At 35.9% G+C, this 21,926-nt stretch overlaps 1 protein-coding gene across 1 annotated transcript; it reads left to right on the top strand.

Annotated features, from left to right (window-relative positions):
* Nucleotides 1-5,331: 5,331 nt before the first annotated feature.
* LOC149248473 (rhomboid-like protein 14, mitochondrial) lies at nt 5,332-19,916 on the top strand. The gene is made up of 2 exons (XM_089458455.1): nt 5,332-5,972; nt 18,855-19,916. The coding sequence occupies exons 1-2, from the start codon at nt 5,667-5,669 to the stop codon at nt 19,332-19,334; spliced, it is 786 nt and encodes a 261-aa protein (XP_089314581.1). The 5' UTR covers nt 5,332-5,666; the 3' UTR covers nt 19,335-19,916.
* Nucleotides 19,917-21,926: the final 2,010 nt, after the last annotated feature.

The raw sequence follows: 21,926 nt of genomic DNA, 5'->3' as shown, positions 1-21,926 counted from the left end.
CTAGTATTTGCCTCTCGAGTTTAAATATAGCTAATTATACTATGAACCATTGACAGAGTGTGAGATGATCAATTAAAGCCTTCATAAAAAAATAGAAATGAAAGTGAAAATGTTGTGCTAAAATGTTGCTTTTTGGTGAGTGCCCTACCTCATTGGTTGTAATGAAGTTTTATAACTTTATTTTTTGGGCAGTGTTTGGTTCAAATTGATATGGAGAAACTTAGTTTCAACTCAATGAGATGTCAATTCAAAAAAAAGTGTTTTGCACAACCAATTATCTCTTCAAATGACATCTCTTTCTTTTGAAGAGCGAAATTGAGTTGGGATAATCTATAATTTGTGATTTAATATTAAATTAATTTTTAAATTAAATTGTAAAGATAAATTAATTAATATTTATGAATAATTAGTAACAACAATTGTTTTACTATTAATATAACAACTAATTTTTTATTTTTTATTTTTAATTTTTAATTTTTAATTATTATTATTATTATTATTTTTATTTATTTATTTATTTATTTTTTTCGGCAAAGACTAATTCTATTAACTGAAAACAAATAAAATTACAAGGGGTTGAGGCCTCGGGCATCATCAACCGAGAGCGATCAACGCAGCAAAACCGTCCCTGGTAAGGGATAACCAGTTACAGTAAGCAAGAGAGCAGATGTAGGAACCAGAAATTAACCAAAAGGACATGAGGATGAGGTGGTATAACCACCTAGCAATAAAACTAGACCAGAAAGAGAGACAGAGACACTGTCCAAAATCCCAAAAGAGCTTTATACTGCCGCCCACCAGGAAGAAGAACGAAATTGCCTGGCTATAGAGGCCGAACCAGAGCTGCAACCAAAACCGCCTGAACTTGACCAAACGAGTCATCAGAAAAAACCCAGGTGGCCTCAAATTGCTACGTCCTCATTCGGAGGCTCCTCCACCACCGGGCACGCGTTGCCAACCCACATTTCATCGTTTCCGGCCATGTTACCCGCATAATCGCCACCTGGGTGCACCGACGAGGGATGAGTGTCACTGGAATTACCTTCCCTGATCATCGAGACAAAGGCTCCTGGAGGCTGAGTGTCGCTGGGAGCACCACCCTTGTCAAGCAGCTCACCATTTCTTTTCTCCTGGCTTCCCTCCGCCAAAAACTGCTCACCGCTCTGGCTGCCTGCCTCTCTGAGACCACCCTGAGAAGGCTCAGACGTCAAGCGCACCATAGTTTGAGGCGGAGCCTCTTCTTCAGAGAAGATAATAGTAATATTGGCCGAGATAACAGGCCTGTTAAGATTGCTCTGAAACTTGAAGTGAGTAGACTGAAACGCATTGTGCGGTATCGGCCTGTGGGCAGGGCTTAGAGGAGGCGAATTTACCAGAGAAGAGGGCAGAGGAGCAGGAGGCGGGGTAGTATCCACAGAACGAGCAGCCTGCGAATGCCCACGGCCACCTCGGCTCCCCCCATAGCGACTTCTCATCCGTTCGCGAACCATGATGAGGCGATGAAGGGAAAGCACAGCAATACCGGAAGCAGTGTCGTGAAAACAAACCAGCACCACGGGAAACCACTTCAAGCGCAAAAAACAGGCCTGAGAATGAAAGGAGGGCAGCACAATTCTTACTTCAAGAGCCACTGAAAGCTTACCTCTGTTTGCAGAGACTGACCTGCCACAAAGACGCGCAGCCAGCCAAGGCCTGAGACAAGAAGGCGGGGTGCAAACAGTGGGAAGGATAGCCCAGATCGCCATGGTAATATCAGCCAGAGCCTCGCCTTGGACGGAGTGAGCATTTATTACAGAAATCAGGCCAAATCTCCCTCGCTTAAGATTATCCAGCTTGAGCCAGATACGCTCATGGTTAGCTGCGCTGTTCTACATCTGGCAGTAACCCGCTCTTCCTCCCGTCATTAAAATCATTAGATGTCATTTATTTCACTCGCATCCAGGTTAACAACTAAATTATAACTAGCACAATTATATAAATTAAATTACTCTTAACTATATATGGATATCAAAACACTTAGTTTCTAATCAAAATAATTAGCTCCTAAAACATTTTGTATTGTGAAAAAAAATCATTAAAAAATTAAAATATTAAAACAAATAAAATATATCATTAGGAATTAAAAAAAAAACCAAATATTATAAGTTTGTCTATGATTTGTGATTTAGTATTAATTTCGCTAAATTTGACACAAGTACTTTGAATAAAATTAAAAATAAAGTTGGAATAGATTAAACCACTTTAACAAAATTAACACATTAAATTTTTGCATGGTAACTAAGATCAATCTTAAAACCATTTCTAACAAATCAATTGAAACAAATAAGAAATTGAAGACTAACCTCGAACTTCAAGTGAGATCCATAATACCCCAACTTGAGTTTCAAATCCATTGACTTGTGAGAACAACATACATTATCACAAACACACCAAAGGAATAATAATAAAAAAAATTCTTGAATTCAAGAAGATTAATTTATTGAATTCTTGAATTCAATTTCTTGTTATAAGATCAATATCTTGAATTTTTTATATACTTGGAGTCATAAATTATAAAAACTATGCTTAAATGAAGCTCATTGGATTTTAAAAATTAGTAACTATACATCAACAAAACTTTCTTAATAAAATTAAGAAAAAAATTCTCACAAGATTCTAAAAATTAATAAAGAAGAAAAAATATTACGATTAAAAATAGAAAAAAAAAGACAAAAAAAAATATATAAGTTAAATTAAAAAATAATAAAACTTAAAAAAATTATTAGGAAAATATTTTTTGATTATTTTTTCCTCTTTAAAATTTGTCATTTAAAAATAGAAACCATACAAAAAGACAAAAAAATATGTCATATTTGAGAGAAGATTCTTTAGCGAAAATCACATTGGGATGCTTTTGTCGATGCTATTCGAACCAACCAGTGTGGTTCATCGTCACGACAAGTTGAAGAAACAGATCTCGCTTTGCATATTAAATAGTCAGAGCTTTTGTCGATGCTATTCGAACCAACCAGTGTGGTTCATCGTCAGGACAAGTTGAAGAAACAGATCTCGCTTTGCATATTAAATAGTCAGAGCAACCAGTGTGGTTCGTTGTTAGGACAAGTTTGAAGATTTGCATATTAAATAGTCAGAGCAGAACATGCAACAACTATATTTCTTGACTAGGTAACGGCTCTCTATTGAGATTGTTCGGCCTTTTAACTTGTATTTTAATAAGAATATATCTAACTATTTATATATTACTCTAATATTTATATATTTAATAACTTTTATAACTAAGTATTAATTACTCTAATATTTATAACTTTTAATTTAAATTAATTTATTTTTAATTTATTTATTTTAATATATATTTATACCCCCTTCCCCTGTGTTAAGTCTTAGGGTTTCTGTCTTCCCTCTCCTCTAGTTCCGGTTTTGGCGGGTTTATCGCATTATTATGAGGTATTAATATAATTTCCGGCTTATTGTATTAACCTTATTCCTAGAGGTATTTCATAATTAGATTTGATTTTTACCTTTATCTGATTTCCTTATGTCGAATTAATAAAGACCCCCCCCTTTTAAACCTTTTTAGTAATAAGATAATTAACTAATAACATAGTTAATAATGAATATAAATTATTAAATTAATGATAAAAGGTGATCTAGTTTTACCAAATGACCCTTAGGTTTAAATGGTAAACAAGAAATTGATAAAAAATATACTATAAACCAATAACATGAGAAAATGGATATACTTTTAATAAACTTGCTCTTAAATTACCTAATGTAACTATAATCTAGGAATATTAATGGTTTAATTAGAATACTTTTTATTGTTTTAATAATATTAGAACTATAAATTATTAAGAAAATATAGATTATGGTATAGAACTTATTATTTTAATTTCGAATGGGCCCTTACATTTAAATATTAAATTATAATGATTTATTGGATTTAAACTTTTAGTAATTTAATAATATTTAATTGTATTTAAATAATTTGAATAATAATAAATATAGGTTTTATGAAGATATAATTGATTAATGACCATTAGATTTAATTTACCATTATTAATGTACCATAATTTATTAATGACCATTACCTCTAGTTTACCTTTGGATCCCTAGATATATACAATTATGATTAAATAAATACACAGATATTAATTTAATACTATTTATCTGTAAATAAATTATTTACGAATATTAATAAATATAGGTTTTTAATAAATATAATGACCATTATATTTAAAACAATAAATTTAGTGTATTATTCAATTAACTAATAATAATATGTCTCTATTAACAATAAAATTATTAGTTTGACTTTGGTCCTCAGGTCAAATTAGCCGTTGCAATATAGCCGTTGGAGTCTCTGCACGCTCTATTTAATCAAGCTAAACTAGATTAGTTCTTCATCTTGTCCTGACGATGAACCACACTGGTTGGTTCGAAACGCGTCGACTTAATATTGATTATGTGATTTTGCCGAAGATTACTAAACAATGTTATGGATCACAGAAGTCTAAATTCCTTAATTATAAGTTTATAAAATATTCCCTTTACTTTTATTTTAATAAGATTATAATGAACTAATTAACTTATTTAATTAAATAAAGGTTATGTCTCTAATCCAGTCCAAACGAACGTTTCTCGGTCAAATTTAGCTGTAGTCAATATAGCCGTTACATTGTCAAGAAATATAGCCGTTACATTGTCAAGAAATATAGCCGTTGGATGTTCTGCTTTGACTATTTAATATGCAAAGTGAGATCTTTTCTTCCACTTGTCTAGACGATGAACCACACTGGTTGGTTTGAAACGCGTCGACAAAAGCATCCCAATGTGATTTTCGCCAAAGAATCTTCTCTCAAACTTAATATGGATCACAGACGCCTAAATTAAATATATGTCATATTGGAAAAATTATTTTTTAGTTTTTAAAATTTGTCATTTTAAATTGAAAATATGGAAAAAAAAAATAGTATTCATGTAAAAAATAAAAATAAATAAATAAATAAATTAATAAATTAATAACTAATAGAAATGGAAATTGTTGAATTTAAGCTTATCTAATCATATCCATGTAATTTTCACCAAAAACTTTTCTCTATAAATTAGAAATAAAAGTTATTAAATAACTCATCTCAAACAGTTACTTTACACATAAATAAATTTAAATAATAACAAAAAATAAATTTCCAATATTAAATTATAGATAAATGAAAAGTAAAAAAATGAATAACAAAACTAAATACATAATACCATTACTATCCTAAAATATATTAAATAAATAATTAAGAGAAAGTAATGCATTCTATAGCTGTTAACGCAACCCGAAGATAAGCATTTTGACTTTCTAGAATCCTATCCTTCCCAGTTTTTTTAAAATGTTCAATACAATGCGAAGAATGGCAGGATGTGTAAGCTTATTCAGCGGATTTCCGCGGATGAAGTCATTCTCAGGCCTCACCCAACTACTGTTAATACGCTTTATTCTCTAAATATTTGACGGTGTTCTATACAATCGGAAGAAGGGAAGATGTGTAGCTTCCTCTGTGGATTTCCGAGCAGAGAAGTCATTCTCAAGCCTCATCCAGCGAACATGGATATATATGTTCAGGGTCGTACAGGAGACGGGGAAATTTGTTTAAAAGAGTTGAGAAAGAAAATGAGACAGAATGAACAGAAGGAATGACAGAGCGGTTAGAGAAGCAGAACAGAGGAGTATTAGTGATGAACGAAACATAATCAACGGAAACCGAGGCCGACAAGAAGAGAGGAGACAAAATCCCAAAATACAGATGTGGATGTTATATCTTTTAGCGGTTAATGTGGTCTCTGAGTTTCCTCAACTCGACAGGAAGACCCCAGTCACAGCGGGCTTAATTGCAGCCAACATACTGGTCTATATGAGACCCGGGGTGTTGGACGACCTGCTTCCTTCTTTATCCGAGGCCTGTCTCCAACCATATCTAGTTATCCAGGCAAGATACAAACCTAAATAAATAATTTTCAATTAAGATTTGTGTTGAGATGTTTTTAGTTAATTAACAATTAGACAGCAAATAAGAACGGTACTGTTTTCTGTGTATTAATCTCGAAATGCAATCTCAACTAATTGATTTGTCATTTATTGATTTTTAGACCAGTTGGTTTGTTTCAGTGGTCCCTAACAGGGCTCAGGTTTGGCGTGAGTGGGGTTTAATATCCATAGGTTCAAATTTCATGGAGGGCAGTTGAGAATGGAAGTTATTTTTGGAAAATTAAATTATAGGAAAGGGTTTAGGTCTGGTTTGAATGGGTTTAATCTCATTATGACTCAGGTTCAAAAATTGTAGAGGGTAGTTGAGAATGGAAGTAACTTTAGTCTTTTGGGAAATTAAACTATCCAAAAAATACTCAATCTTAACCCAAATTTGCATAATCCCTGTAATGGCATCCATTAATAAATAAATTGTTCTTCCATCCAATAAAAGAGTCAACCCTGTATAGTGTTAACCTAGTTAACTTGTATAGTGTTAACCTAGTTAACTTTATATAAATCAAATCGATGATATTAACTATTAACTGCAAGTAAAGGCAATCCACAAATGATAATTAAGATCCAAACTATGGAGGAGTTAGTACTCTAGCTAGAGAGGATACTATCTTCATTGGCAGCCCAGACGAAAAATGAATTGTTTTAAAATTCGTCCCTATGCTCCTTAGACCCAGATAATCTGTGGTTCTAAATAATTAAATAATGATTAAAACTATGGTTTATATCGACGCTATCAAAACTGCCTGGACCAGTCCGGAACTGGCTGGTCCCGAGTGGTTCAAGCCAAAGCTAGTCTCCAAAAGGCTGGTTTGGATGAATCCTGATTTGAACCGGCCCTTAGTTGTCGGGCCTACCTGCATGATCTTCCACGAAGAAAAATGGTCCCTAGCCCTTCCGAACCCTAATCCATCCTTACATAATAGCGCTCCCCTATTTGTCCCTCACATTTCTTATTGATCATTTGTGACAATTGGGAAATTGCGGAGCTGTGGTGAAGAGAGTTGATCCAGAGCAAGCTTGGCACTGATTTGGTACCATTTGTGAGCTATTTATGGTGTTGTCATCAACATCAGTGGTCTTCATATCATCTAGAAGCGTGGAGGAGGTTTGTGACTGTATATAAAAAATATTCCAAACTCTTATTGATTTTTCATAAAATTGCTGATTTTTGTTTTAGTAAATAAATAGAGATAAGTTTTGCATTTGTAGATCTGTTTTCACCGTAAGGCATGATCATGGCGCCAAGAATATGAAAAACCCTGCATAGAGCCATTGTGATCAGGTTGATGGAGATATTTTGTGGCAAATATTGTAAGATGTAAATGAAGGTGGGGATTCATAGATAAGGCATGATTGTGGCGCTAAGAATATGAAAAACCCTGCATAGAGCCATTGTGATCAGGTTGATGGAGATCTTTTGTAGCAAATATTGTAAGAAGGAAATGAAGGGGGGATTCATAGAGAGAGAACATTTAACCAGCATTTGTGGGAATGTTAAGCCATTCTTTCCGTTGCGTTTGGTTGTCTACGTGGAGAATTATCTAGTAGAAAAGGCTAAGAAAAATATATTCTGATGAGGTTAGGGAGAAGGATAGAGATTGCTGCAATCTAATTGGAATTGGAAACCCTACTTTTAGAGGCTTCTCCAGGTAACCTTTTAGTAGGGATCTCTTTCAGTATATTGCTCCAATTCATGTTGATGCTAACACTCACCTGGATCAATAAGGAAGAAGATTGATGATTTTCTTGCACCTAGTACCATGGTATATTACTAGACTTGGCTTGGGCAAAAAACCTCGACAAGGCAAAAGAGTGGAGAGTTTAACTCAACTCGAGAAAATCTTGGTGATTACAGAAGTATAAATAACGCACAACAGTTTCTATGCATTTATAAGTAGGATGGTGTTTGGGCATTCATAAGAAGATTGGCACATTTGGCTTGGGTTGATCGCATTTGAATTGCAATCACTTTCCTGTCAAACATTGACTCGCAAGTGAAATTTGGCTCAACTTGAGTCAAACTTGAGCAATGTGAGTATGAATTGTTGCCTTGAGTCAAACTCGGTCAATGTGAATATGACTTGCCCTAAGTCATTTTGATTTGTTTGACTTGGGAACAGAGTCAAACTCAAAGACTCGTGAGGCTAGTAACAATGATCATCGAAGTCACTTGATTCGAATTTGAATTCTCGTTCAATGACCTTGAAGTTCAACAAAAAATTGATAGTAAAAACTTCCATCATAAAATTCAGCATTAAATTTGATACACTACATGCAAAATAAAAAATGTGTTGGCGTCAGGTAGAGGACTCTGTGGTTGCGGCCCACAGGCAGGAAACTCGTTGGTCAAAGGAGTTCAGAACTGGGTTGGTCGGGCTTGTAGAGGAGTATGCACCTACGGGGAGGGAACTTGTAAGATGGAGGAAGTCGGAACTGGGTCAGGTGGACTCGCAGAAGAGTATGTAGCTGAATGGAGGGGTTTCCGCATGAAAACCACGCACAGCAATTCATTGTCGAATTTTAGGGCCGACTTTGAATGAAGCTTCGACTATTACCGATTTTATTCACCTCAAAGTTAAAATTCGAGCTTGAGTTTGGGTTTCGATTGAGATTTGCCAAATTTGGATTGAACTAATTCAAGTTGCCTTAAGATTTGGTGAATTTATAATTTCGAGGATAAGAACTGTTGAATGCGGTGACTTAGATGAGGATCCCTATCCCTAGTACCAATTTCACCATTAATAGCCACTGCGAGAAGTAACACAAAGAACCATCTTTTGAATACATGGATTCATTGTGTTATGATGTAGTTATACCTTTCAATTTTGTCTGCTTACCTTATTATCAATCTATGCTATGTCATAGCTGCATGTCACAAGGGCTTCAAAGTCCCCAGTTTTCATGACTTGAAGAGGGTACTTTTACATAATGAATTTGCATCCATAGGTGTGTACATGAAGGATTTTAAAGAGTCGTGGGCCAAAACGAGATTTTTGAGGATTTGAAGTTTATAAATTTAGATCCCTAAGTTCCTTGCACTCAAATAATCTATGGTTGTGAATAATTAAATAGCAAACACAACTCAGGGTTTAAACTTTAAATATCCATTGCTATGTTCCATTTTTGTCATTCTTTTTTTGTGTTTGAGTGTATGTGAACAAATTTATATGACTTTTTGAATACACACACAAAAATGTGGCAATTTTTAACCAAAGTGGAAAAATCACGATTTTATTGTAAACATGGCGAAAAAATTGCTCGATGACTGAAAAAATCGTTGGGCCACAGACGGGTGATTTAAGCTAGTTCTTTTGACTTTTTTCACTCATTTCACAAACAGGAAGAAGTGTTTGGAGAGCAAAGGAGGAAGAGACTGGTTTTCCTTGAGCCAAGGAGGAGAAGGGCACCATTTTCCTTTGCCATCACCATGTTTTTTTGAGTGGGGATTGATTTCCCTCAACCGTGGACGCATTTGCAAGTATAGATATCAATTTCCATTGTTTTTTTTGGTTTTTTCAGATCTTTCATGTGGCTTCCTTTACCCGTTGGTTTTCCCTCATCTTGTGAGGGATAGAGTGTGTTTTGTTTGCCATCATCAATTTATTGTGGAGTGGGAAGGGTTTCCCAAATTCCCACAGCTGATAGTATATTAGTATATTTGTAGGTATGCCCACCTCTTTTCTTTTTTGATTTACAGTTTTTTGATAGGTTTTGCATGCCTATCAATTTTGCCTCTTTTTCCTTGAAGTTTTATTAAACTGTAGGAGATCTATTGTAAATTTTAGATTTATCTTTTTTATGCAAATTTGTGTTACAATCCAAGTCTGTACGATGGTGATTAGCTTCAGGATTAGAGTTTAGAGCTTCCCAAGCATCTCTAGTCTCTTATCTCCATCATTCCACTGGTCTTCATTAGTAGCATTAACCATTTTGTGTCAGATTTGGTTCAACAATCTGTCTCAAATTGGTCACTCTCGAGTCTCAACATCAGCACTCAGTTTTGGTTTAGCTCCATGAATGAAAATTTCTGGTTTAGTACTTTCTCATAATCATATTCATCAACCCCAACATGCATCATCTCATGGGAAGTTCATTAAGATAAACTTGAGGTAAGAAATCAACTTTTAATTTTTTCTAGTTTATTAAAGACATGGAAAGTCATAAAACGAAAAATCTTAAGCTCATATGCGACATTTCCTATGTTAAGTTTTATGAGTGACATTTCCTCTATTCTACCCTTGTCGTATTCACCACTCATAGCCACTATTTCCCTACCTATTCTCCTTATACCTCCACTGCCTTATGGACCTACCATCAACCAAAATATAATATCACTACCCATCACTGTAATGATTATCATTCAATGTGTGCATAAATGTTGTTTGACCACCCATTGTCATAATTCCCCACCTCATTTCAAATCACTTGTAGGATTTGAAATGAGCTTTGAACTTGCATATTGTTCAGATATTGACTAGCATTCCCAAGTTCCTTACCTATTCATTGGAAGTGGTAATCACTCAGAGGAAGAGTGTCCTTGCATAACCCCATACACAAAGATTTGTGGCATCATGGGGAGACTTGGTGCTATTAGACAAGAACCCTATTCATTGGCAATTTTGGAAGCATACCTTGAGTATAATGTCGACAAACCCATGCTTAGAGCTGCAAGATGGCTTCCATTCCTTAGAAAATTCTAGGGGTACAATGACTCTATAACTAAAGCATTCATAGAAGGGTTTGATGGTTGGATTGCATGTATAGACAACTCAACACTGGCAGTGTTAGAAGAATCAGTGGCCCAAGCCATTGGATAGCTACAAATAGGGGAAAGGTGGTTCAAGAATAAGCAAGTTGAATAGGGGGTTTGGACTTGGTTCCTATGCTCAATTGAATAGAGACCGAATTGGGGAAAGGTTGTGCACAAAGCATGGATTAAAGAGAAGTGGAGAAACTTGTTCTTTGTGCTACAAAAATACATTACATGCAAGGGAAGATATGCGATTACCTTTCTTTACCATATCCGTCTCCTCCTACAATTTGAAGCAAATGATTATATGAATTAACCATTCTATTTGTGCAAGAGTTTGGGTAGAATGTCAAAGCACATCCAACAAAACCCTAGGAATGTTAATTGCAGTAGATATCACCACGACCAAACTTGTTCTTTGTGCTACAAAAATACATTACATGCAAGGGAAGATATGCAATTACCTTTCTTTACCATATATGTCTCCTCCTGCAATTTGAAGCAAATGATTATATGAATTAACCATTCTATTTGTGCAAGAGTTTGGGTAGAATGTCAAAGCACATCCAACAAAACCCTAGGAATGTTAATTGTAGTACATATCACCACGACCTGATTAAAATACTAATCATAGATGAGTTGCATAAGAGGAGTGATAGTTGGGATGCATTCTTAGTTCGCAATGGGTTCATTAATGTGGCTGAACATATACCATGAGAGGCAAATGTTGTTCCTAAGCATAATGGTACAAATTACAGTGAAGACCTCAACCTCTCTTCACCTCCATGAGGTTGAGGGCTTTACCACTTGTGGAGAAAATTCCAAAATAACACCTATAAAGAAGAGATGTGGACAACATGTTCCAACCACACCAATCATCCCTAGGAGAACCACTAGGAGTATGGCCAAAAAGAAGCCTGAAAAATAGTGTGGAACCTCCATCACCAGTCACTCCATGTCCAACCAAAAGTGCTACTTCCTTGCATACCGAGTTGATACCAACCAAGCACAATCATATTTAGCAGGAGTCTGTAACCCCCTTGCCCAAGAAGTCTAGAACCAAATTCTCAGAACCTAAGACCCTTGTGTACTGACAACTTGATTTTGTTGGACCTTCGACACCAATGCCTAATGATTTCGAGGATAACATAGATTATTATGAGCCCTTCAAGAAAACCATGTCATCCAATACCCCAACAGGCCAATCTCTTCAAAAACGAAGAAGAAAAACAAGAAAATTGAAAGACTAAAGGTAGAAATTGAAGAATTCAAGATCCTAGATAGGTATGTGAAGAGTGAAAACACATTATTGAAGGAAAAAAGTGCTTAGCTATAGGAGGAAATTGAGCAATTGACATCAAAGAACCAAATTTTACTCAAACTCACCAGTAAGTGGCACAAACAAACTTAGTATTTGGCATTGCATAACAATACCTTGGGAAAGAAACCCAAGACATTGCAGAAGAGGAAGGGGACGAATGTGAACATGTTAATTGCTACACATTAGCAAAATTGAAGCATTAATCAAATTTTGCCCAATTTTAAATGATTTTGCACTAGGACATTAACTATACATCTTATTTGCATGAGGACATGCAAAATCTCAGGCGTGAGGGAGATGTCAAGCCTCTAACTTGATGTTGTTTTCACTACCTATTAATCCTTCCTTTTTACCTTGTCATCACTCCCTTTTACCATGCTTTTCAATGGAGAGGTCATCTAGAGCATATAATATAATTATGTTGTTAAATTAATGATTTTTCCATTGTTTTTGGTAGATTAAGCGGATTAAATGATGTTCTATTAGTAATGATGATTTAAGTAGTTTAGATCTTGTGACTCATATATGGATCTGGTAACCAACCTCATCCTTTAGCATACCAACGCGCACTTCTGGAAGGAAATTTGAGACATGAATTTTTCTCTTGGGTGCCTCAAGATGGTTCCATGTTCACACATCAGCTCCAAAGCAAACAGGGTGGGTGCTATCCTCTAGTCAAAGCCGTAGTGAAACCACGCCAAGAACAACGTACTCAATGAGCATTGTCGTCGTGTGCAATGATCGAGGATATTCTTATGCATTGCCATGTCATAAGAATATCACTCAATCCAATTTGTGTTCTATTCTCGCCGAAATTTACCATAATTGTAAATTGTATCTTTTCTTTTACATTTCACGCTATGTAATCAATGCGCTCAAGGCGTGAAATAGGGGATTTGTTTTACTATTGTAATGTATATGTCTATATAAACCAACAATGAAGCAATGTAATGGGATACACACACACACACACAAATAAATAGATAGGGGAGATCATTAGATTGTTATTTGTGTTGCTAAACCTTTAATCTATTAATACAAAGTGATTGAGTTGATGTTCTGAGACAAAGTTGTGTGTGTGTGATTCACCTGTAGCATCGTAGTTCTCTAGCAACGCGAAGCCAGTTGGGAGGACCCCTCAATTTGGCTAGCATTTCTCTTCAATACATTAGCATTAGATTTGATAAGTATATTGAGATGATTGGATGACTAGAATGGAATAAGATTGATGCCCTAGGTGACCTATGGGGTTAGGCCTAGAAATAGAAGGAGGCGAGAAAGATAATCGTTTAAGTGACCACCAGTGGATGGATAAGTGCCTTGCCTTTGGGAGAGATGGAGTTAAGGGAATTTGTGATATGGAGAGAATTAACCCAATCAAAGAGGCCTCTAGGTAACTTCACATGGCAATTAGGGCATTAGAGCAACTACCCAAGGACTTTGTACTTCGATGTACAATGTTGATGACTTATCAAGGTATAATCAATAGAAATAACCTCTAGGAACATTCACTATATCCTACATGACGCAATGCTTCAATAGATAAAAAAATTCTAGCATTTCACATAAAGTAGCAGTAAATTTCAAACCTAGATAGCGAAAATCCTAGCAACATTCGTGTGATATGATAAATACAAGAATAAACATGAAAAAAAGACCACTTACATGTACAATGAATATATCCAATCATCAAATCATGACAAGAATGAAGCTCCAAGACCAAGAGAATAATATCCAAACATCAAAATTCATCCATCAAACCAAACTCGTCTTCCAAAAGGGAATGTGAAATTCTCCAAGTAGCTACTAATTCCAAATCCAAGTGATGATGAGAGAAACAAATCACCTCTCATCAATTTATACCATCTGTAATGAGTCTGATTTGCGTAATTGACCTAATTAAGCCCTAGATAATAAAATAATGTGCAATAATAACATCCTTGGTGACAAGCCACCAAGATAGCTCTATAACATAAAAATAATCCTCCCAAGAGGGCAGAATGATCAATATAATGAGTCGTTGGGCCATTGAGAAGACCCAATGAAGTCCAAAGTGTGCCATGGTGAGAGAATGGACTCCAAACATAGTGGACAAGGAGTTGGCCCCTTGTTTTGCAAGCAAGTCACTGTGGTGCTCCCAAGTGGGTGAGGGTGTAGAAGGACATCCTCATGGATCTCCAAGTGGATCGAAAATCTCTGTAAACCATCTGTAAGGGCTAGGATGATGACATAAACCCTCCCTTTGTCTCCTGCAGTGAGACACATCCTCATTTGGACCCTGGAACATCTGCCAAGTGTATGGTGTACGTGTGGAGTCGACTGGGCATGGTGAACCAAGTACATCATCCTCATCCAAAAGTTGGAACGCGAGTAATCAATGAGTGGTGTTGCGGATTCATGAGTACTCTCTGTTATGGTGGAGGCCCATGGCTCTCAACACTCACCCTACAAGGCTACAAGTGCCAATGTGGCCCTCTGGAGGGCTTGGATCCTGCATAAGATCCAATGCGTCTGCTTGCCCTCCAATACAACAAATCATTAGAATAATCAAGTAAAAGATCTTACAAGTAATAGAATCAATGGGGCACTTCATGGGGGCATGCCCTTCCATAATGGGTTTTGGCATGTACACGTGTCTCCAAGCTCAATAATGGGTTAACCAAGGACCCTATTAGGTGGTTTCAGCCTTTAAAGGGGGTGACATGTCCATGGTACATCCATCAGATGGTAGGTGGCATTTGATATAGTGGTGGAATAGAGTGGGAATGGGGGGAATGCTCCAAGCCACATGTCATGGTACAAGGGTAACTATAATAAGGAAAACCCACTCCTGGGTACATGAGTGTAGGAGGGAGCAAATCGTGGTACATGAGTTACCCCGACCTTTATTTTTCCACCCTTCTTCATATGCCTTTTTCCTTTGATTGATTATTCTCCATAACTCCTCGGGGCTCCAGGGGATGAGAGCATGATGTGTAGGATATAGCAATGTATACCCCCTTAAAGTGGGGCAGTTCACCCCCCACCAGGGGTTGGGACAACCATGAGTTCCTTAATGATTGAGGGGGCTCATCTAGGGCCCATAGAAACCGGGGTGATGGCCATGGATGAGGTGTAGAGCTCGTGTTTGGCTTTTGCCCATGTGCTAAATTTGTATGTATCGACCATCTTTTGCATTTTGTGGCACATTTCCTGTTGAGAGTGGCTAAATTATGTTTTTTCTTTTCTTTTTAGTTGCATCAACCTTCGGGCATTGTTCCAAGCCCAACCCAAGGTCTGGACAAGGGGAGGGGGAGGCTAACCCTATGTGGACCCAATGGACACATGTGGACCCAATGGACACATGTGGACCCGGATGGGAAAAATGATGAATGGGGTTAAAATGAGCAGAAGGGAGTGATGTATATGGTGTTGGGAAATGGGACCATGCAACCAAAATCGGGTTTTCCCATGAAGTGCCAACTCTGAAGCTAATGAACAGTAAAGGAGATCCCACGAGACTAGGATACAAGGCTAACCATGAAATAGGGTAGTGGAGACAAGGGTACAGGCCTAGCCCACTCTTTCCGTTAAATCGCCCCACCAATCCATGACCAAAAGTGCCCATGACAAGTAAGGAAAATTACTCAACTATACCAATGAAAGGCCATACCTTCGGGGTTGGGAGGCCCAACTTCAAACATACAATCATAACAAATGGGCGAGGGACCACATAGATGGCTTGGGTGGCGGAGATGATCGCAGATCGAGCTATCTGGTGGCTGTAAGGGGCTGTTGGCTGTCGGCTGAGGACCATCTAGGAGAAAAATTTCTCCTATGCATACTACCCACGGGGGGTGGGCAACATGGCCAAGTCAAGCTATTGAAAATTCCAAAGTTTGTTATTAATAAACCTTTAGTCAAAGGGGAACCCTCTTCAAAGTGAAAAAATTCAATACGTATGGATGTTATGTGGTCAAAATGTGCGATAATTTTTTTAGCATCATAACTTGGTCAATTTTTACTTGATTTTTTATTATGACCCCATTTCAGAAATCCCATGGTCATTTGCATCCAATGTCATTGATGATTGATCTAGTGGAATTTTGGGCACTTTGTCAAAAGATAACTCCCCTTGAAGTTGACTGCTCTAAAAATGTACTCTAACCACACGTGTGAGAATATTCCTCAAGGGCTCAGAAAGGGTGATGTCCTTCGCATGTGCTAGATAGCCATAGGTTAACGTCATGATACTCCATGTAATACAATATGCTGATGTGGGCACCTTGATGATGTGTTGCCCATGCTATCGCAAATCCCAAGGTAGTGTGCATGGATTTTGAGGTACAAAGCGTGAACTCCATCTTGTAGCACCCCAACTTATCATGATGAATCAAAACCCCAACAAGTTGTTAGGCACCAAAACATAGATAATCCAAACTTACATAAATAACCTAAGCTAATTTTACCAAACTACTTAAGTAAACATAGTGGTATAACGTTAGTCCTTTTACATGTGTCCTTTAAGTAGAATATAAGGTATTTTCTAAAGTTCTTGGTTAGGGATAGGTAAAGGTGAAGTAATTTGTGAAAGGGGACTAAGAAAAGCCTATGAAGTAATCTTCAAAGTAATAAGATGATGTACTAGGTTTGTTTTTGTCCAACTAGCCCCTTTGTTGGCTAGTAGTTTTCATTTTATTTGTTGCAAGGCTTTGAGAGGGGGCCCTTTTTTATTCAATTTTGCTACTTTGACTCCTTTTTCTTCCCTTTTATTATTATTATTATTTTGATTTTGATTTCTAGTCCCTTTTTCTTTTGATAGGCATTCAACTATGGGGATTTCAGGGGGTTGGCCTTTTATTGAAGTAGTATAACTTTCTTTTTCTTTCATTTTTTCTTGCTCTTTACCTCTCAGCCCTTTGTTTTGCCTTTATTTAAGTTTGCTTAATTTTCTTTTTGAATTCTTCATTTAGACCTTTCTGGTGACGTTTGATAGGCTATTCATATGTAGGGAATGTAATTTTTCATATGGATGAGATGAAAATGTAAGGGAAGTTGTGGAAAATGTTTAGTATGTAGATGATATGATTACACTACTCACCTTGATTCCTAGTAGTACTTAGTGGTCTAGGCTAAGACACTTATCCGAGGACAATTATACCCCCCATGGTTAGACACGGTAATCTAATGCCATAGGAACTTACAAACAAGTCAAAATTATCAACATCATTTCAAAGCTTGGAAACAACACATGGAATCATATTAACTGGAGGAAAACATCATGGAGTAATATCTTCCAACACACATGAGATGGAGCGTCTAGGGCGCAGGAGCTGATATACCACTGTAGGATCAATTTGGAGAGCACAAGTGTATGATGGAATGTAGCGGAGAAGCAAGTTTGGAGCTAATAAGTTGGAATATGAACTTTTTCAGTGAAGCAACATCACAAGGAAAAGAGTGTCTCTATGATAGTTACCCTGAAAGGGAACACTCTCGAATCTGCCTTGGACTTGATCCTCTCAATTGATCTTCACAATCTGTCAGTTAAGTTCTGTGGATGATCACTTGAATTTTTTTACCTTGTTTTGAAAAATAATGATTTGGATATTACCTCTTTGTTTTTTCATAAATCAATGAATCATATTAGCTGAAATGTATTCTTTAGAAAATGTAGAAGTTACAACACTTCTCTTATCCATTCAATTTATAAAAGAAGAGAAAAGGAAGTTTATAGAGATAAATTCCATTTGGTAGAACCTTTTTTTCCAATTATTTTCTCGTGAAGATGATATGGTGTCCAGATATGTCATGTTGATGATTAAGTGCATTTGACATGAAACGTCATATATTTTTCTTTCCTTTTAAGTTTTTATAGACCAAGATTTATCTTCATACATGGATAGTGTCAATGGTTTCTTTAAGAACAATTTTAAAAACATATCCATGTTCAAACGTTCATTGGGGACATTCTCAAATTTTTAGATACTCTCCTTTTAGTGAAAGGCTCATTGAATATGCTGCAAATCCTAAGAGGGCAGGTTTAGTCCTCTCCAATCCTCCCTTGGACTCAATCTGCTCCATTAATTTTCACAATTTGTCAGTTTAGTTCTCTGGATGGTCACCTGAATTTTTTTACCTTGTTTTGAAAAATAATGATATGGATATCAACTCTTTGATTTGTCATAAATCATACTAGCTGAAATATTTTCATTGGAAAATACAGAACTTATAACACTTTTCTTAAATATTAAATTTGTGAAAGTGGAGAAAAAGAAGAATATACAAAGAAAGTCTGTCTGGTAAAACCTTGAATTGTTGTAAATTCAGCATTTAGAATTTCTTTTCGAGTAAACTGGAAAATACTTTCCGTGGAAAGTCTTGAAAGAATTCTTGAGAATGCTATAATGAAACAAGTTTTTGTCATTTCTCTTATTGATAAGAGTAATTCCATTTCCATGTTTGGTGTGTATTGTGTCTCTTTGAAAACTTTACTATGTCATGCTTTAGACCTGCAAATATCTTATGCATGATAATGCTGTCACTTGAATGGACTTAGATTTGAGTAATGATAATTGAAAAGTTTCTGTTTACTTGGGCTGATAATTTGCTATCCATATCTGTTATTCAATTTGACTTTAACGCGAGATTGTATACATTTTATCCAGGAGACACAGTGTTATCAACTTCAAGCTCACTATGTTACCGTTGTTATCTTGTACAGTCATTTTTGCTGTTTCTTTAACAGGAGTTGATTCTTTGGGTGATTGTTGCAGAACTGGGATTTGACACGGCTATTTTTATCAGCTTTCTACTACGTGGATGAATCACATTTTGTATATAACATGCTTTCCTTGTTGTGGAAGGGGGTACAATTGGAAAGGATGATGGGAAGCACTGAATTTGCTTCCATGGTTGCTGTGTTGCTTGGTTTGTCACATGGGATTGTGGTGGTCCTAGCAAAGGTGCTGGCAACCTTCTTTGGTTACCCATATCCCTTGACCTCAGATTGTGCTGTTGGATTTTCATCGGTGCTCTTTGCTTTGAAAGTGGTTCTCAATTATAACTCCCCAAATCTTACTAATGTATATGGAATGTCTGTTCCTGCACGATATGCTGCTTGGGCAGAATTACAACTTATCCAAATGTTTGTTCCAGGAGTTTCTTTCCTTGGCCACCTTAGTGGCATTCTGGCAGGATATCTCTACCTCAAGTTAAGGGGATTTTCTCTGGCAGCAATTCTTTGTCCCAAATAATTAGGAAATTAACTTGGATCATGGTCTGGCCTCTCAGATTTTTATAAGGTCATTTCAATGACTACAGAAGAAATACTTTTGGTCATGGAAAAGTAGGTGGTAGAGTAATTGAGAGAGCTGGAAGTGCAATACAGTATGGTGATGCCAACGTTGTAATTAGGCAACATCATATATTTAGAAATCTATGAGATGTTTGGTACAAGGTGGGGGGATGTTGATTTTAGTGCTTCAACTTCACCATTGCACCCAACAGCACCTTCCAGTGTCTCTAACCACTGGCCTTTAGGAGTGAATAGGGTTGTTAATATGGAAAAATATATCCCAACATGGGCATGTGTCACCGTAGAGAGAGCATCAAATATCGCATTGCGACAACCACATTTCAAAGACAGCTCACAAGGTACATACTGAAACTGCTGGCAATGCTAGTACTATAGTAAGTGAGGATGTTATCACATCACCCTGAGTACTTCCACCCCAAAGCCAGTTGGTTTAAAATTGTATTATAATTGACAAGCAAATTTGCACCCAGTAATTTGATTTCTTTTTTTCCCACTTCAAAAATCAACAACTTTTAATGAAGCAAGTTTGCAGAGGGTATGGTGTATCTGTTTGGTTGTTGGTTATTGTTGATTCAACCATTTGGATTATTATTTTTTTTGCACCGAGACTGGAGATGTGTCACGTGTTTTATAAATCAAAATGAATAAGAAACCAACATCCAAAGTCTAATGTGAAAAATAGCAATGTAAAAATCACCCTAAACAAAAATAAACAAACATAAATCCATCTTACTGGATGTTTTAGGCAATGTGAGATTTGCAATTGAGTTTGCTTACATATTTCTTTGCTATGCTGCAACATATGTAGCTTGTTTTGCAGGGTATGTGACAGTGTACTGACGTGCAAGAAAAGGGACTAAGATAATCTGCATTTCCTCTGCTGTTTTTGCCATAGTTAATCATATTTGTTGCTTCAGTTAAAGATGGTAATCTGTATCTAGAAAATTTGGTTTATTGATATTTTGAATTTGTATTTTCAAAAGTTGGCTTCAGTTGTGTATTTTTCTTGCATTTTGTTAAAAGAAAGAAAAAATATAATTTTACCTTGTGAGGGGAGATGAAAAATTCTAAATTTAACTCATCAAAGGTCAGTTAAAAATAAAGATGGAAAATTTCTATATTACCTCATGAAGGGCCAGTTAGAGATGCAACAATTCTGTATCATATCATAAAGTGAGTACAACGGGATGAACCACTCTACATAAGATAGCTTGAGAAACACAAAGTACCCTAGGCATAGTGGAACATGGCTTCAAAGTATGACACTAATAAATTATTGGCACAACTGTCCCCAAGAAATAAGAGAATAACACCCAATACCCCGAAAGGTAACTGTCAAATATCTCTTAGCACAAGTGAGAACAACTGTAAAAATCATGTAAGCATCATATGGGCATTGGCAGAAAGGGTATTGTTTGAAATATTGTTGAAATGGGGAAGCTTATATTAATAGTTAATGTTATTCAATTTTTTAAATTTTATTATCATAGATATTCATCAATTCTTAATTAGAAAAATGCAAATATAAATACATCAATTCAAATACAATGTTTAGTTCAAAATATACTTATTATGATTTTCAACACAAAATTGTAATTGCTCATTTATATTAAAACTTCATCAGTTTTATAGATTTAGAGGGTAACATATTTAAAGTTGTTGATTAGATACACAAGGTCCATTTCAGGCAGTGGCTAATAACAAGATGGTTATTGTTGGGACATGTTGTTCATGTACACCCAATTTATTTTACTTGGACAAAATTTTCAAAAAATAAAAATAAAAATGCAATGTTCATAGAAGATATTCTCCAACTACTTAGCTATGTGCAAGATCAAATGTTAGTATCCTTTTGTTGAATTGTAGCTCACTAGGCCAGTTGAGAGGCCCCCATAACAATTATGTTATTAAGTAAAATGAGAAAAATTATGGTAGCCAATTGAAGTCAAGAGAATTATTCATGCCAAAGTGCAACAACACTTTTCATGACCTTGGTAAAACATAATTGAAGTAGCTTTCATTATTTTAATCCCTTCTTGCTTTATATTCAATTTTTATCACAAAAAAATAATCAAGGCTTTATTTGTTAATAGAAGTTGGCTTTTGTTTAATAATGATAGGTGCCATGTTTGATATCCTTTGAGATCAATAAAGTTATAGATATTCTAAAAGGTTCACTTGCATATCACACAATACTCATTATAATAGACTAGTTAGTATTGGATCATAGCGAATCAACAAAGATGATAACAACTTGATGAATAATTTAATATTAACATATAGAGATTCCACAATGGGCGTCTAAATTTCAAAAAAGTACATGATTAAAGTAGCTTTGATCATTTTAATCATTTCATGCCTTACCTTCAATTTTGATTACACACACAAAAATATCAAAAATTTATAGAGGTTGGCCCTTGTTTAATCATGATGGACATCATGCTTTATATCCTTTGAGATGCACACATTATAGATATTATAAAGGGTTCACTTGTGTATCACATTGCACTTGAATGTAATATACTTGTTA

This window comes from Pinus tabuliformis, chromosome 7 (genome assembly GCF_031772625.1).
Source record: "Pinus tabuliformis cultivar Carrire ecotype Pingquan chromosome 7, CPIR1, whole genome shotgun sequence".
NCBI classification, from domain to species: domain Eukaryota; kingdom Viridiplantae; phylum Streptophyta; class Pinopsida; order Pinales; family Pinaceae; genus Pinus; species Pinus tabuliformis.
This window is presented reverse-complemented; position numbering and strand designations above follow the sequence as displayed.

Excerpts from the sequence above, each read along its gene's own strand:
- LOC149248473 (XM_089458455.1), top strand. The coding sequence starts at position 5,667 with ATGAACAGAAGGAATGACAGAGCGGTTAGAGAAGCAGAACAGAGGAGT. Across the intron at positions 5,973-18,854 it reads AACCATATCTAGTTATCCAG|AACTGGGATTTGACACGGCT; the intron begins GCAAGATACAAA and ends TGATTGTTGCAG.